This window comes from Melitaea cinxia, chromosome Z (genome assembly GCF_905220565.1).
Source record: "Melitaea cinxia chromosome Z, ilMelCinx1.1, whole genome shotgun sequence".
NCBI lineage: Eukaryota > Metazoa > Arthropoda > Insecta > Lepidoptera > Nymphalidae > Melitaea > Melitaea cinxia.
The window spans coordinates 17,699,615-17,717,985 of NC_059424.1; the positions used below are offsets into that span (position 1 = coordinate 17,699,615).

Genomic DNA, 18,371 nt, shown 5'->3' on the forward strand with positions numbered 1-18,371 from the left:
AAGAAAAGTTCGAATTAGAAAAAAATGGTACTAGTCACCATTTAGATTTACAATGTTTGATTTCCCAAAACTGCTAAGCGCGCCATTATGACGTCAATGATCTAGAATCGCAATACAATTCCAATAGTATATTGGGTGAGAATTCAAAAATATTCGTTATTGTATTATTATTATTGTAATTCTTCGTTATTCTCGTTGTGACGAAATTTGTGTGTTAAAAACGAAGCGCTAATTCAAAGCTTGTCGGTCACATTCAAATATGTTATATAATTTTAAAATTATATTTTCGTTGAGTAAATTATATTTTGTTACGTTTTGTTTTTTACCTGAAATCGAGCGCCGCGTTTTGGTCGACCGTGATAACTTCCGTAGTTAAGATAGCATCGCAATCCTAGAAGACGACTGAGGCTTATTAAATTTTTTAATATCTTCCAATATATTTTGGTTGGTCGTAATACAATAACTATTTTTTTCATAAATTATGCTTAACGTTTACTGTTTTGCTCCCATTTATCGTAAGCCTATAAACCATAATCGATAAACATGTTTCCCTAATGCGACAACAATTTCTAAAATCGGATCGTTTTGGTTCGTCAGTCTTTAGCGTGTTTAAACAAACAAACAAACTCAACCTCCATAACAAACCGTACCTAAGTATAGTCTATAAAGTTTAGGAGTCAGAATTTATATACATACAATATATTCGATACTTAAGAATATTTAGTTTAAAAAGAGAACAAATTTTTTCTTTATATTACAAAAGCCAATGTACGTTTCATTTTAAAATAGATCAGATATCTTTTAATACGAATATTACGGTAAACAAATGTCGCGTCAAATAATTTATTTTGTCGCATATATGATTGTCACAGCGTTAACATTTATTATTATTTTTCCTCGAAAAATGTTTTTGATATTCGAATACTGAAACGTTTTTCCGGAAATTTTATTTTTGTTTTACTTTTGTGATTTTTTGGGACTTTGCACTATGATTCAAGAAACGGTAAAATTAAAATAGAAATTCGATTTTTTTTTCGTCACTAGTTTAACATATTATTTTTCAATTTTAAAATTCTATTTTGATAAGGTTTAGTTGTATTTTAGTTTTAATTTTACTCAACTGCCGTAATGGCTGCCTAAGCATATAATTATAATGTATACATTTCCTTACAAATCTTGGAACGCTCGGTGGGCGTTCAATATTTTGACGGATTTCGCGAAACGTGAGTGACATATGATATGTAGACTCGAGTTTAAAAATATTATTATTTTCATTTTAGAGAGTATATGATACCTATTTTATCATTTATTTTATTTTATTTATTTAACGGACTACAAAAAACTTTCGCTTTTTGAAGTAGCCCAAATAATTATTTCTGACTTTAAAATACTGAATAAAAAAATCCGTAGGGACACTTATTCCAATATCCATTATGTAAATACCATCAACCATTTTATTTATCTTTATACGTGAATGTGTGGTATCGGTGGGATCTAAAAATAGAAAGTAGGATATTACTGCATTATCTCTGGTGACCTATATGATCCGGCGACCGATGTGAGGTGAGGAGAATTTTTTATTATCCGCTTAACATGTGCTTTGAATGATCTCTAAATACTTATGTTACAAGTCCTTAAAGAAAATATCAAAAAAAAAAACATTTCTATAAGGACTCTACAAAAATAAAAAAATAATAATTATCGCACGTAACAAAATATAATATAAAATGGGTTTATAATACATATACGAAATTCAATTATATCTATAATATAAAATAATTTTTAAAAAAAAAACAGCCTTTTTAAAACGAAACTAAAAAGTGAAAAATAAATTTACTTAGTACAAAGTAATTCGTATTTTGATTTAGTTAATCAGAAATGATTAAATAAATATTTTATAATTTTTAAGTCGGTGCCAAGTAAAACAATACCTAACTACTCTAGTATCTACTCGTAAGTTGTATTCAGTTTTCTTTCATAATTTGTTTCATTGACTATTAGGTTGAATACTTTTATTATTCTGTTATTGTTTTGACATATCTAATAATATTTTTTGTACTTGTTTGTTGTGTGTGTGTTGTTTGTATTTGTTATTGTAGCCAGGTTGTTGTAGTATTTACTTGGCACCAACTTCAAAATTATAAAATATTTATTTAATCATTTCTGATTAACTAAATCAAAATACGAATTACTTTGTACTAAGTAAATTTATTTTTCACTTTTTAGTTTCGTTTTTGAAGTCGGTTTTTTTTTTGTTAAAAATTATTTTATTTTACAATTTTTAGTGATGGGTAGACCTAACAAGGATGCTTTTTCTCTTATGTCGGGGGTTCCGAAACATACACAATACACAAGCACAAACACCCAGATCATGACAAACATCTATATGGCCAATACAAATGTCTGTCGTGCGCGGGGATCGAACCCACTAACGCCAGCGCAACAGCCGGTGCTGTGGCCGCTGCGCTAACGCGTCGACATACTGTGAGTAAAGTTCGCTATCAGGTGTACATAATAACAACCGGGACTGACAGCCTAGCGTGTTCTCTGAGGCTAGGTTGGGAGAACCACAAGGATTAACAACTAGACCGAAATTAATATTTGTATAAACATAAATATCCACTCCGAGCGGGAATAGAACCCGCGACCGTCGGTGTTTAGGCGCCGCCGACAGGGCATATGCACCATTATATCAAAGCGGTCGTAAAACAGCAAAAGGTAACTGCTGTAAATTGTTGAGAAATTCCCTCGAGTGTTTATGGGCTCCATCATCAAACCTGGTCCTGCAACACAGATGACCACACAGCAGGTAATTGCTTTAAATCGTTGAAAAGTTCCCTCGACTATCTTTCGTCTCCATCATCAGACTGTAATGGCACTTGTAACTCACATAGGTGCAAAGTTCTCATCAATAGAAACGAATTAAGTTCAAACACCAAGTAATTGCTATAATTCGTTGAAGAGTTCCCTCGACTATCTTTCGTCTTCATCATCAGACTTTAATGGCACTTGTAACTCATATAGGTGCAAAGTTCTCATCAATAGAAACGAATTAAGTTCAAACAGCAGGTAATTGCTATAAGTCGTTGAAAAGTACCCTCGACTATCTTTCGTCTCCATCATCAGATTGAAATGGCACTTATAACTCATATATATGCAAAGTTCTCATCAATAGAAACGAATTAAGTTCAAACAGCAGGTAATTGCTATAAATTGTTGAAAAGTTCCCTCGACTATCTTTCGTCTCCATCATCAGACTTTAATGGCACTTGTAACTCATATAGGTGCAAAGTTCTCATTAATAGAAACGAATTAAGTTCAAACAGCAGGTAATTGCTATAAGTCGTTGAAGAGTACCCTCGACTATATTTCGTCTCCATCATCAGACTGAAATGGCACTTATAACTCATATATATGCAAAGTTCTCATCAATAGAAACGAATTAAGTTCAAACAGCAGGTAATTGCTATAAATCGTTAAAGAGTTCCCTCGACTAACTCTTGTCTCCATCATCAGACTGTAATGACACTTATAACTCATACAAGTGCAAAGTTCTCATCAACAAAAACGAATTAAGTTCAAAAAGCAGGTAACTGCTATAAATTGTTGAAGAGTTCCCTCAACTATCTTTCTTCTCCATCATCAGATCGACTCCAGACCTTTATTAAATAGTAGTGCTTTATAGTACTTAATGAAAACATGATTAAATTTACTAGTCACCCTTACGATTTTTGAAAGTTGCCCTCGATTTCTCTGGGATCCCATCATCAGATCCTGGTTTCCTTATCATGGTACCAAACTATGAATATCTCCTTTCCAACAAAAAAAGAATTATCCAAATCGGTTCATAAACGAATAAGTTATCTCCGAACATACATAAAAAAAAAAATATATATATATATATACGGTCGAATTGAGTAACCTCCTCCTTTTTTTGAAGTCGGTTAAATAACCTCCTCCTTTTTTTTGAAGTCGGTTAAAAAATGAGTCGCTGAATGTGTTGCTAAGCGCAAAACTCGAGAACGGTTGGACCGATTTCGCTAATTCTTTTTTTAAAATATTCCTTGAAGTACGAGGATGGTTCTTACGGAGAGAAAAATTCAAAAAAAAAAAAAATTAAAATTTCCTGAAAAAGTCTAAAATCAACACTTTTCTATACACCCATACAAAAGATTTGTGATAATACTTAAAAGTCAATTTGAACTTTAATACCATACGATTAAGTTTGTGTTAGGCGATACGAAGTTCGCCGGATCAGCTAGTATATAATATAAATATTATGTACATTATTAAAAAAATCTTTTTATAAGAAAAACTAGAAAAATTATCAACGCGTTACTTTATCTAGAATAATTTTGATAAAATACTAAACACTTGGTCGAAAGCAAACTTGATTAAAATCGGCTTTTATCTTCTACAGGAAAATGTAGCACACAGTAGTGGTGAAAATCACGTTCTGAAATCAACAGAATTTTTATACCAAGAAATACTCGCCAGATAGGAAAAATCGGACGTTAAAAAAGTTTTTTTTTTTCTTTTTGTTCTTTTCACTTTAAATCAATGATTTTTGGATTATAAATTCACAGACAACATATTATAAAAAGAATCAGATCAAAAATTACTGCCTGACAATTTAATTGATTGATTGCTTGTACCAGCTACAAAGTACACAGCTACGTTTAGGCCTATTTATTCATGGAGAGAAACGGTCGGAGCATAATCCACCAAAGTTTGTATTGTAATCATAATACTTTCTAAAAGGAATAGATGAAAGAGTTTGACGTATCAATATTTTACATTTTTACTGCATTACAAAAGTGTATAAACAATTATGGCTATATTAGATTTCATATGTACATTGTATATGCAAGTATAATGAGTAAAAAAATATATATTGAACTAATTTACTTACTGGATGTCTTTTGTACATACGAATAAATCTACAAACAGATTTGTTTATTTTTTCTAGCCAAGCGAATCTTCCTTTAAGAAAAACGTCAACCTTTTGTCTTGCCCTTGGAACACGTCAAGCGAAAAATGTGATTAAACCTCTTTGAATCCTATTTTCTAAAAACTTGTCTTAAACAGATGAATGCTTATATTTGGGTAAAATATCTAAAGAAATATTGTGAATGTGTTTTTTATAAAAAAAAAATAAGCAAGCAGCAAAGGAACAATAGCTAATTTATGGTGTGCTCATATTTATAAAATTATTTTCGTAGTACGCACCAAAATAAAAACGTTTTTAAAATGGAGTGATTTAATTTTCCGCTAAGCACTTCATTAAAAAGGAACTATGAAAAGATATGGATCGTACTTAATTATGAAATAAAATTATCCTGTGCTATTTCTTGCAGTAGCGCTAATAATTAAAAAAAAAAGTGTACTCACAGTGTCTTATTGTGTCTGGAGGCCTGGTAAATTTTTTGTTTATTAAAATGTAAGTACAATACTTAATGATGATAGTCAATACGTTAGAGCTGGTATTTTTTAAGCCGTTCTTTATTAATAATATCAACACTAGTATTGATATATTTAGCATTATCACAGCATAAATTATTGGGAAGTAATGAATATGATGTCATGTATTAGAGTTTTTGGAATAGGAAAGTCTTGCGTCATTTTTATTTAAATAACTGCCAGAAGGTCAAGCGATTCGTGCTTTAGTGCTGGAATTGTTTTAAATCTAATTTTCTTATACTATATAACTAACCGAGTAGTGCAGCGTTATAAAGCAATACTAATGCTTTGACGTCCGAAATTACGCACTCTATATAATCAATGTGCAAGGGATTTATATTGGCAGAAAATTGTATAACATTTCAGTTACAAACACTTCTGTTATTTACTGGACGCCAAATATCTCTAACGGAAAATTAATGATAGCGTGCAGATAATCAAATCAATTAATGGAGAAAGCTTTCCGTTTCATGTGACTTTTTACCGACCGATTTTGACCGACTAACAAAAAAGGAGGAGGTTCTCAATTTGACTGTATTTTTTTTATTTTTTATTTATTTTTTATTTTTTTATGTATGTTACATCAGAACTTTTGACCGGGTGGACCGATTTCGACAATTTTTTTTTAATCGAAAGGTGGTGTGTGTCAATTGGTTCCATTTAAATTTATTTGAGATCTAACAACTACTTTTCGAGTTATATCTAATAACGCATTTTTACTTGACGCTTTTTTCGTCGACCTACGTTGTATTATACCGCATAACTTTCTACTGGATGTACCGATTTGGATAATTCTTTTTTTGTTAGAAAGAAGATATCCCTAGTTTGGTACCGTAATAAGGAAACCAGGATCTGATGATGGGATCCCAGAGAAATCGAGGGAAACTCTTGAAAATCCGCAATAACTGTTTACTGGGTGTACCGATTTTGATAATTTTTAATTTAATGAAAAGCTGATGTTCATCATGTGGTCACATTTAAATCTTTGATAACGCGTAGTTACTTGACTATTTTTTCGTCAGTCTACGTTGTATTACTTGTCGATGTAATTGAAGTCGGTTTTTTTTTTCGTTTTCCGGATTAAAATTCAATGGAAAATTTATTGATTGGTTTTTAATATCATTAAGTATATTTTAAGATTGTTCGAATTTTATACTAAACTTACTAAGCTATGCTTAATAAACAAATCAAATAAAATAATACAACTTACCTTGCGGCTGCTCTTGAAAACGTTGCACTTGAAAACGTTAGTGGCGCCATCTCTTGCGATGTAGGAGAAAATCTTCAGGTCGGAACTATCGTGTGAAACGTAGAATATGCGATAAATCGGGTGGTGCATAATTTCGATGCACTCATTAGTCGTGTTTCTGTTGCGGCTGAAGAACTTCGAACCCTTCTGTGAAAGATAAATAATATCAATTTCGACAAAGTCTTGTCTTGGCGTTCCAGATTTAAATAGTCTTATAGTTTACTGGGTGACTGTAGTAAATGAACTATGTATGCACACACAAGAGACAAGCATAAACGCCCAGACCAGGACAAATATCTATATGGCCAATTCAAATGTTTGTCATGTGCGGAGATCGAACCCGCGACTGCAAGCACCAATAGCCAGTGCTGTACCACTGCGCCAACGCGTTGCCATGTAATTTGTTGACATAGATTTATATATCAAAAATAATGTAGCAAAGGCGTACATGAATTCGTAGTCTCAAATACTCGTACGCACTCTGTGGTCATCTAAACGACTACATATGACTGTAGGTTACAAAAAAAAAATGGTAAACTTGCAATGGAGCCCGCAAACAAGTGCTCATTTTATCTCACGATAAATGGATACCTGCATTACAGGAATAAAAAAACTATAACAATTTTAAAATCGTACAAAAAGTAATAAAAAAATTACCTATTTTTGTTTGGGCTGGAAAATAAAATAAATTTTAAATTCGTATATGACGATAAAGAAGAGTCTAAGTGACCTAGTAAGTACCTTTTTCAACTAAAAGGTTATCGGGTTAAATCAAGGGTGACACATGAGCGAAATTCACATCCGCCAATCACAGGCGAAAAACGTTGTAGTTTAAGCCATGACATATCATGTGATATGTCATGAAGGATCAGGAATCTCGTGAAAAGTAAAAAAGAGATTGTTATCATGGAAATATTCCATTTTATATTTAGTTTTTATTTTTATTTTTATTAATATATGTATGTGCTTATGTGAGCTGTCTGTAAAGCAAATAGGTTTTATGACCTAGACTTACTTTGTTGATATTTACTAGTCTGAATTATTGAAAGCCGTTAATCTACATTAATGAACGTCGATATTTGACACCTATCGGTTTGATTGCCAATTAAAATATTACATTATCGTTATTCTTTATTATTGTTCTATTATCATAGCGACATCAAAAAGCCCAATAAATTCAATAAAATATCTATATGTATAAGTTTATTTCCCTAACTTTTTTTCATATATTTTAATGGCTACGTACCTACTATCTGTCTAATAGTTTTTAATTTTGAGTTAACTAGTAATCCAATTAATGGTTTTGGCAAATATTTTTTTTTAATTAACAACATATTTTAATAACATATTTCAGTTTTAGTATAAGACAAACTATCGCTTTTGTGAGCACGTGCACGCATTAGTTGGAAAATGAATACAGTTTGGTAGTTAACATGTAGAATGATATTTACTACTACTTAATCAAAATAATAAATCTAAATAAAAAACTATATATACTTGATTTTATTACTATATATACTTGATTTTATTCTATTGCAAAATTGTTTAAGAATATCATCGATCGAACGATAACGTCGAAAATGAACAATTTATTTTTCGTGTGCACGTGTGTTTAAATTATAAGCAAATAATTGAAGGCGAGAATTATTCGATGTAACGATTTATAAATCACAATATTTATTTAGTTTTTCACTAGCACTCTTTGTCAAATGTATGGAGTACTTACTTTAGTGTGGCTATTTTATGTAATTAATCATTAAAAGTAATATGTTCGATTTTCAAATAAACAATTTGATACTGGATTGAAACAACAGTTAATTATCGCTGTACCGAGAATTCGATTACGTCGTTTAAAATTCGAAATTCGAATTGCTTTGACGTAGTAAAACTAACCACGAAATTTTAATCAGGATCTGGTTAATTAGAATTCAAACACACTTGAACTAAATATCACAAATTAATTTAATATTAAATGATGTCTATATATTTTTTTATTATTATGTGATAGTAGTTGTACATCGCGGTTTTACTCGTGTTTTTGTTAATTCCGCAGAAAATCTGAATAGAAATAGACCTCGAATTATACGTACAAGTTTCATTACAATGCATCCTCACCAACTTTCGCATTTATAATAGTAGTACGATTAGTATGACATCCACGTGCTCTAGTTCTAGTGCCTTTGTAATAACGCACATTTTTCTTTTAAATCTACATTTAAATTAATTCTCCGATCGTTCTGGTGGGTGAAGCGAAAGTTGGAGCAAATATTTTTATTTGTACAAATATTTGTTTTTGGTCTGGGCCTTTGTGATTGCGGATAGCACTTGAGTTATTAGTTTTGTAGAGTACGTTAGGTCGTTGTTCCCTTTCATTATCATAAAACATCTGATAAGGATGCTTACTTTTAGTAGATAAAATATCACCACAGAAAGAGAAAGATTATGGCAACACTTGTATTATATATGTGTTTTTTTTTTCAAGGCGTAATAATATGGTTCAAATATTATAATATTGAGATTACGCACTCAAACAAATATAAAATCTTTAATTTTCACATTATAGCTATAATCTATACTGATATTATAATACTAAAGAGTTCGTTTATTTTGTTTAAACGCGCTAATCTCAGAAACATCTAATATTTTTATGTTGAATAGCCTATTTACTGAGTAAGGCTATATTTACCCTCAAATTAACGTGGATGAAACCACGCGACTCAGCTAGTATTGTCTTATATTTAGTATGATATATTTTATTTTAGGAGTTCATCATCATCATCATCATCATCGTCATCATCATCATCATTTCAGCCTATTGCAGTCAACTGCTGGACATAGGTCTCAATAGGTTCGAACTAAAATGGCGCGAACTCATCTGTGATGCCTATAGTCACCACGCTGGGCAGGCGCACCGCCTGCCCAGCGCAAATACTAGAAGTATATATATTTTATTTTAGGAGTTAATTTAATTTAACCTTTTCTTTATATATGAAACTAAAATTTTACCAATTTATTTGGAAGTGTTATGTTTTTCACATTTTAAAACTAACATTTTCAACCTTTTGAGAAGAAATATATAGGTAAGAAGAAGTATAAGGTAGTCCGAAACTAAATTTACCTAATCATAACATAAGTTTATTTTCAACTAGGAATTATCATAAAAGCACTATATAACAAAACTATGACAAAATAAAACCAATTCCTTTGTAAGTAATTTAATTAAGTTCATAAAGGAGACTTAATTCTATCTTTTTAATTATAAATCTAGCAAGCGTTATCAGGAAGAGGACATCGTAAATAATGGAGACTTACCCTCGCAAAGATAGCAGCTTTCTATGTACGTAATTTCAAGATCTTCAACGTATTTTGAATAATTTATTCATGATGTACTTAAATACATTTTGTTTTTATAAAGGAAATTAAAATTTTATAAAGTATAAATTTTTTAAATGTTAAGTTTTAGTAATAAGCAATGTTCGGCATTAACCAGGACCACAAAACTACACATTTTCATTTTTACTATCTTAAATAATAAAAAAAAATGTGCTTACTTTTCGTAATCAAGTAGCTGCCTATTTGGACGTTGTGCGACCGTTCGTAGCAAAGATTAAAAGGTTAAAGCTTTTTATATAATAAACAAACAATCAGAAAACGCTTTTTTCGTATTGCATTTATTTTCCCGAAATTCTCTCGAATTGGAGTTACGTAAATTTCGTATAGATTTTTTTATCGTTAAACGTTGGTACTTATACAAAATATTTACTCCTTTTGAACAAATGAGACGAAAACTTTAGTAGAGGCTATTCTTATTAATTACACGAATCTTACTAAGAACTAGCTATGTCCTACGGTTACACATAATTTTCAAATAAAACTACTCCTTTACGATTTGACTACTCGTATAATTGTTTGTATAATAATTTGTAGAGTAAACTTCGTGTTAATACGGTGTATCAAGAATGAAATCTCAACCAAGTTTTAAATTAGACCAACAAAATCATATTTTTTTGTCATAACTGAATATCTATCTTTCCCAACAATTCTTAAAAATATTTTTTTTTTCGTCTCGTAAATAATGCTTATATGTTTTGCACACTTCTCATATATTAAATGTATCAATTAATTGCATTTTTACTATACAATGCTTGACAAAATATGTTACTATTGTAAATGAAAAGTTATTCACGTATACGAAAAATAAGTAAAAAATAAATGAATTTTTTTTTTAAATAAATAATTTACACTCACATCGAATCGACCTCATTCATATTAATAACATAGTAGTGATTATTCAATGAACATCACAACAAATTATACACATCTCACTCACTCGTATCAATGCAGATTATAAAAATCTTTCGATTTTGAATTTCAAATATAACCACATAAGGTTTAAAATACAAAATAGATATCACTTTTAACACCTGCAAACTTTATTCTGCTTATATGGGTCAATCTCACCGTGTAACTCATGAAACTATTTCCAATACGACACATTGCATATATTGGTTATGCGAAAACTCTATGTAGAGACGATAATAGGTAAAATTTTTAAAGCTATAGAAGATAAAAATACTACTTCAAAAACATATTTTTATTTGTTGAATAATGTCTTGCAAAAATATTATTTAGCGTGTTGCTAACACTAGTAATTTTAACTCTGATTTAAGTAGTGTAACGAATAAAAAGCAATCTTTATTCACAATTAGCTGACCCGGCGAACTTCGTATCGCCTAACAGTCGATTCTTTAATTTTATTATTATTTTTTTTTTAGAATTTTTCTCTCCGTAAGAACCATCCTCGTACTTCAAGGAATATTTTAAAAAAAGAATTAGCGAAATCGGTCCAACCGTTCTCGAGTTTTGCGCTTAGCAACACATTCAGCGACTCATTTTTATATTATAGATATAAAAAAGCCGATGTTCGGTAGTGGACTTTGATACTTAACTTTGAATTTTTTGCATAATAATTTTAAAAATATTATTTCGTGACAAACTAAGAATCAATGAAGAATTATAAAAAGTAAAGTAGGATATATTTGTTTTATTTAAGAACTTATTATTATATTTCATGCGTTATTCAAACATTCGAAATATGAAAAAAAAAAAGACAATCCAAATCGTAATAACAGGTATAAGTTTATATTGTATATCTTTAGAAATAAGAACAGTTAAACTTTTTCATGTAGTTACAGAGAAAATCGTCAATCCAGGGAAACTTTTGCTACAAACTTCGGTCAAACTATAACAGATATGAAAACTTTGAGTCGAGAACTTCCAGTTGAGAAAGTCTGCAAAATCTCATAAGTCACCGTAACCACTTTGAAGTTAAAAAACACGGTGGAAAGTAATAGTTATTGTAGCTCTTTTAATTTTTACGTCATTTGCCAATATCAAAACAACTTCGTGTGATTTAAAACCTTTTTGTCTATCAAAGTTACGAGACTCTATAAGTAATTTTATTGAAAAAAATCTTAGTTAAAGAATTACAACAAGTTACAAATGACATATCATCATTATATCAGTATCATTGACTACAATAGTAAAGCAGAGGAAATAATGGATATAGCAATATATTAAGCAATAAGACAATATTTTTTTCGTATTATTTAAGTTCATAAATTTACGAACAAGTATGACATAGGCGAATGAATTCAACTAGAAAATAGAAAAAGAAAACGTACGTGGATAACTAATGTTTTATAAAAAAAAACACCTTACCTTACCTACCTTAAGCTTGATCAACCCCCCTCCTTTAAAGGTCTACCTTTAAGTGGAAAGTTACAGGAAAACTAACGAGTTTAATGGATTTCAACTACTTTCTATCTACTTACTATTATTTTATTTATTCGTTTTTTTTTTATGATAAAGGTTTTTAAAAAGAAATACTAGCCCAAAAATTAAAACATAATCAAATATATTATATTATATTATATTATATTCTTTATTGCACTTTAAAAAAAATCACAATTACAGGTCATTTTTACAAAAAATGTTGGCAAGGGCGAACTTATCTCTGTAAGAGATCTCTACCAGTCTACCCATGGTGGTGAGAGAAGATGTTATCGCGGGACTCATAAGTGCATTTGTGATAAAGTGAAAAAAAAAAAAACTGAACAAAAAGTTAAAAATAATAATAAAATGCATATATAGGTATGTAAAAAATAATAATAATAAAATGTATATATAGGTATATACGGACGAAATAAAGGTGCTTTTTTTGTAATTGTTGCTTACCTTATTCTTGGTGTGTTTGGTACGCGTAGTTACGCGCACGCCATCTATCGATACATCAACTGTAACTTTGCGCTTCTTAACTCCTTTCGCCTTAAATTCATACTGAAACAAAAATATAACATTTATATATTATACTTAGACCTTAGTTCGTGTATACTGTATATAATACTATTTTTTTTTAAAAGAATTGAATTTGCTTTTATTGTGGTTTTAAATATTATCGATTGTTTTATTACTAGTTACAATTTAACTAACCATATAGAAATAACTTAAACCTACATAACCTATATATAACAAGGTTAAGTAAAAGCATCTGAAAATATCAGCGAATTCGATAAATTCACTTGTTAATCTGGTAAACGTCAAAAAGCTCAGACTAAAAACGGAAATTAACGTTAATAAATAATCAGTGAAGAATTAAGTAGAGATGAGACTACGAGTAAGTCCGGTGGATTTCTGTGAGGGGAAATTACGTAATAATTGTTGATCAAAATAGCAGTTTTTAGGAGCTGTAATTTTTTTATTATAGCAATTATTTATACTTTTTTAATAAATGTAATATAATAAACTGTTAAAGCTAAATTTACTACGTCACTACACTCTCGATGAAGAAATTATTAGAATATACCTCTTAAAATGAAACAGATGCTTGTTTCAAACACAAATATTATCACGATAGCAGTTTAAATAAAACTTCTATCACCATTTTTCCCGAACAATCGTCAAAATGTAAGGGGAGGAAGTGCGACGTACAAGAGCTCCTTGAAATCGAAAGAATTTAAAAGACTGCGAACTTTGTTGACGAGGTTCTTAAACCACTCTGGAATTTATTTTAGTATGTTATATATCGCGAGTTCATTTAACCGAATAAATAAATGTCCCTTACACATTTTTTTTAGCCCCGACATTTATTCATTCACATTTCTTCGGCAACGGCACGAGCTCACATTCATTTGACGACACGTTTGGCGCGTCTAGTTTGTGGCTGTTACGCTGGCGGTTGCGGGTTCGTTCCATGCACATGACAAACATTTGGACTGACCATATAAGTGTTTGTCGTGCTCTTGGTGTTTGCTCTTGTGTATAATGTATTTCCGGCCCCCGAAACAGGAAAAAATCTTACTGGGGCCCATTGAGTGTTAAGTGTTTATAAAAATAGTTTAATGTTACAACAACCGTTACATCCCGGCTGTAATAAAGTACACTAACTTGAAATATTATCGTTTTTATATACAATGATAAAACAAACTACCTGAAAATATTTGATTAGCGCGTTTAAACAAACAAACAAACTTTGATTGAACAACTTGGACTATTTAAACACAAAACCGATATCTATGCTTATAATTTATATAAGGAACTTTGTAATAAGAACAATAGAAACGCTGTCTTAAACGTTGAATAGAATTATTAATTAATTATTATTAAAATTAGAACTAAGGTTAGCATGTTCTTTTCTAAACAATGTTTAGCAATTTTTTTTTCCAATTTAGACAAGATAACGACAATTCAACAAGAGTTGTGTAGTATTTTGATAGTTAGGAAGAGAAATGTAGTGATGGAATTGAAAATAGAATACATAATTAATAACATGTATAAAAACCAAGGTGTAAAAATGTATTTTATGTAGTAATGGAATTGAAAATACATAGAATACATAATTATTTACATGTATAAAATCTAAGCTAATTAACTAGCTTATTTAGCAGAATACGTAAAGACGTATTCTGCTAAATAAATTATCGACATCTACACGATTTAGTTTTACAAATACTTTATTAGTTGCTTAACAAATCATTATAATGTAAGTCGAGACTCAATGTTAGCAAAAATAACGATATAAGCCTAAACGTTTAATTTGATGTGACGTAGAAACAAAAGATTATTTTAGATTTGAGTACAGTAAAAATCAAGTGGTCTTTGGTATGACCAAGTTCAATCAGATTTCAAAGTTCAAAAGCTCAGTTTTTTTGTGTAACAAATCTCAATAATAATGCTAAATTAATTCATTCGCGTTTTAATTTTATTCGCGTAACTACATTGCGAGCGTCAAGATAATGCTATTAGTGCCCCATTATCTAATCGCGTTATAGTAATGAAGCGACGCCTTGAAAATTTGCCTGGAGGACATAAAAATAATTTTGTTGATTAGACTTAGTATTTTTTGGTTTAAACTTCTCAGTAATGATCTCGAAAGGTTTCAGCGATTTTGATAGTTCTATTCACTGATCTGCTTTTAAGGTTCAGAACGCGATAAGTCTATTAATTAAAAGAAATACATTTTTTTAATTTATAATATACTTTAAAGATTTTAGATCGAAACCTTGGCTGTGACCGTTGCGCCAACGCGGCGTCGTCGTTTGATACTTATATTTTTGATAGTAAAAAAAGACGGCCGTTCTTGGATAGTAATGACAAAAGTTCCATTAAATCCTATCGATTTCCGACCCGTTCGTATCTTTGTATTTGTAGAAGTATATCTGTTTCTGATCTGAGTTGTTCTTGCGGGTCTCTTTGTCATATCTACAGAGTATTTTAAGCCCTTCTTTCCATTTATTAACATAAGATGTTACATTTTGTGTAATTATTTGCTAAATCTGCAAATAAACATCCTGGAAAATTATACTGCAACCTTTATTTAGCTTTTTGTTATATATATATATACATATATATATATATTTAGCCCTGCGGTCACCAACCCGCCTGCCCAACATGGTGACTGTGGGCAAAACATATGGGTTCACGCTATGTTTGGTATGAACTTGAGGAGGCCTATGTCCAGCATTGGACTATATCGGGCTGAAGTGAACCTTTATAGAGCAGTGAGAGATTTTATGCAACAATGGACTTTAAAGTTCTTCATTTTATTTGTATACTAAGAGAATAGCATAATGTAGATATAGCTAGCGTACACACCTAAAAGTAAGCAGATACCGTAGCTTATGGACGCCTGCAATACTAGGAACATTGCAAGGGCGTTACAGACCACCCAAATCATTTACCCTCCCATAGAGCTCTGTCTATCTTCCTCACCACAGGAACACAACTCTACTTGAGAGTAGTAATATATGTGATCGTCTGTAAGGCTGAGCTACTTCCCCAGTCAGTCTACTCAAAATTTCGACTAAGATATTTCCTGGCGTATCCTATCTAAATAAAATTAACAATTAATTATTTTATTTGAATAAATGTATAACTTAATGACAAGAGTAACGAAATTTATTACTTTGAAATAGGCATGCTACTCAGAATAAAAATTGGCGTGTCGTCAGTTTCATTGCAGATTGGTGAATATACGTTGATTATTGCGCGATATTTTTCTTCATCCCTAAGACGATTACGATATCCGCTTACAATGCCAGTATTTTAATTATTGTACATTTTTTTTATTAAACTGTTTATATTTCACGCCATACTAAATCGACAAACCTAATTGGTTAAAGTGAATTTTTAGAAGGCAAAAGATAGGGAAGAAAAGAACACGATATTATTTTCTGCTACTACGCATTATCACTTGTAAAATAAGCATCCAACATGAACGCTAGATGTTAATAGCAAGTTTAAACTATGTAATATTTGAGATTCAAGCCGTGAAATTTGTAAATGTACTGTTCCGTATTTTAAGCTAGATGTGAATTCAGTTTGTTAAGTAAGTACTTGAATTTTAAACTCGTTCAGTCAAGCAATTTTCGATTACTTCCACAGCGTATTATAGTAGATTTTATTTAAATTAGTTAATTTTTTCTGTTATTTGACGGGATCTTATAAAACACGTTTGCGGTGTCTTTTGGTATGTAGTAGAATAAATCTGGAGTTGTTAAAACACTTACACGAACGCGGCGCATTGCTGCTACAATTTCGACTCGGCTGGTCGGGCGAGGCACATCCATGGTCCCGATGTACTGTAATAAAAAAAAAACATTGAAAAGAAACCATTTTTAGCAAAAAATAAATGTAAATTGTGTGAAAAAAGTGTCTTAGCCAAAGATTAACAAACATCGTTATTGTAACTAAAATAAACTGGTAATCGAAGGGATTAAAATAAAATTTATATTCTTGATCGCTTAGAAAATATTGTTAATTTTTTTATAGCGAATTGATTTATATGCAAAACATGTGTTCAGTTTTTGCAATTTAAACTGAACGCATTATTATTCAAGGTATTTATTCGTAAACAAGGAACAAAAATAAAAATATTTTATTAATACAAAGTAAGATGAAAAAAAAACGAAAATATTTCAACGTCTACCCACGAATACATTAAAACAAAAACTAAAAAAAGAGAGTGCACTCATAAAAGAATATTATTATTATATATTAATTATGGTAATTTCTACCATGTACCCATATAATGCGCCGTAGGCGCAACGGTTACAGCCATGGATTGTACCTGTTGCGCTGGCGGTTGCGGGTTCGATCCCCGCACATGACAAACATTTGTATTGGCCATACAGGTGTTTGTCGTGGTCTGGGTGTTTGTGCAGTCCTTGTGGATCTCTCCACCGGAGAACACGTTAAGCTGTCGGTCCCGGTTGCTATCATGAACACCTAATAGCGATTGTTACTCATAGTAGGGAATATATCCGCCAACCCGCATTGGAGCAGCGTGGTGGATTAAGCTCTGATCCTTCTCCTACATGGGGAAAGAGGGCTATGCCCAGTAGTGGGATATTACAGGCTGAAGCGTATATCCATATAATACTTTCGGATGATTTCGCTAACATCCCATAAATTTTTTTTTTTTTTTTTTTTTTTTTTATGACAAATAGGCAGGCATTTGACCACAATCTCACCTGATGTTAAGTGACGATGCGGTCGAAGGTGGAGCATGTCTGCCTAATAACAGCCTATTCACTCTGGCCTTGAAGGCACCCAGATTGTATCGTTCGGGAAACACAGACGCGGGCAACGAGTTCCATTCCTTAGCTGTGCGCATCAGAAAAGTAGAGCCAAAGCGTTTTGTGCGCGTAGGTGGCATATCGACGACATAAGGATGGAACGATCGACCGCGCCTAGTGTCCCGATGGCGGAAGGTTGTTGGGGGAATTAGATCGTGTAATTCCTTCGCACACTCACCGAAATATATTTTGTAGAACACCGACAGACGAGCTACCCTACGCCGATGATCGAGACTCTGCAACTTGGTGTCTGTCAGAGTAGGGTCACCTATGAGTATGTAATAGTATCTCCAGTTGGTGATTGATAATAGATGCGTTTGAGAAAATGATTGGGAGTTTGGTATGTACGTAATGCCTGATTTGTGACGCCTATAATTTGATAACGTACACATTATTTTTATTACGATTTAATATTTATTTATATACTAACCAAACTATTTATACTAAAGTATACTAATTACATTTTGTTTAAAAGAAAAATACAATAATAAAAACTATGCAAATATCATAAAGCTTAAGCGTCTTTT

At 31.2% G+C, this 18,371-nt stretch overlaps 1 protein-coding gene across 1 annotated transcript; it reads right to left on the minus strand.

Moving 5' to 3' along the window:
* Nucleotides 1–47: 47 nt before the first annotated feature.
* On the minus strand, nucleotides 48–16,836 carry LOC123668890 (carboxyl-terminal PDZ ligand of neuronal nitric oxide synthase protein-like). The gene is made up of 4 exons (XM_045602581.1): nucleotides 16,777–16,836; nucleotides 12,947–13,048; nucleotides 6,671–6,856; nucleotides 48–101 (listed from the first exon to the last, which is right to left on the minus strand). Exons 1-4 carry the CDS (start codon nucleotides 16,834–16,836, stop codon nucleotides 48–50), a joined length of 402 nt encoding a protein of 133 aa, XP_045458537.1.
* Nucleotides 16,837–18,371: the final 1,535 nt, after the last annotated feature.

Coding starts and splice junctions, on each gene's coding strand:
- LOC123668890 (XM_045602581.1), bottom strand. CDS start 16,836: ATGGATGTGCCTCGCCCGACCAGCCGAGTCGAAATTGTAGCAGCAATG. Junction 13,049..16,776: donor CAGCAATGCGCCGCGTTCGT/GTAAGTGTTTTA, acceptor TTTTTGTTTCAG/TATGAATTTAAGGCGAAAGG. Junction 6,857..12,946: donor CCAAACACACCAAGAATAAG/GTAAGCAACAAT, acceptor TATCTTTCACAG/AAGGGTTCGAAGTTCTTCAG.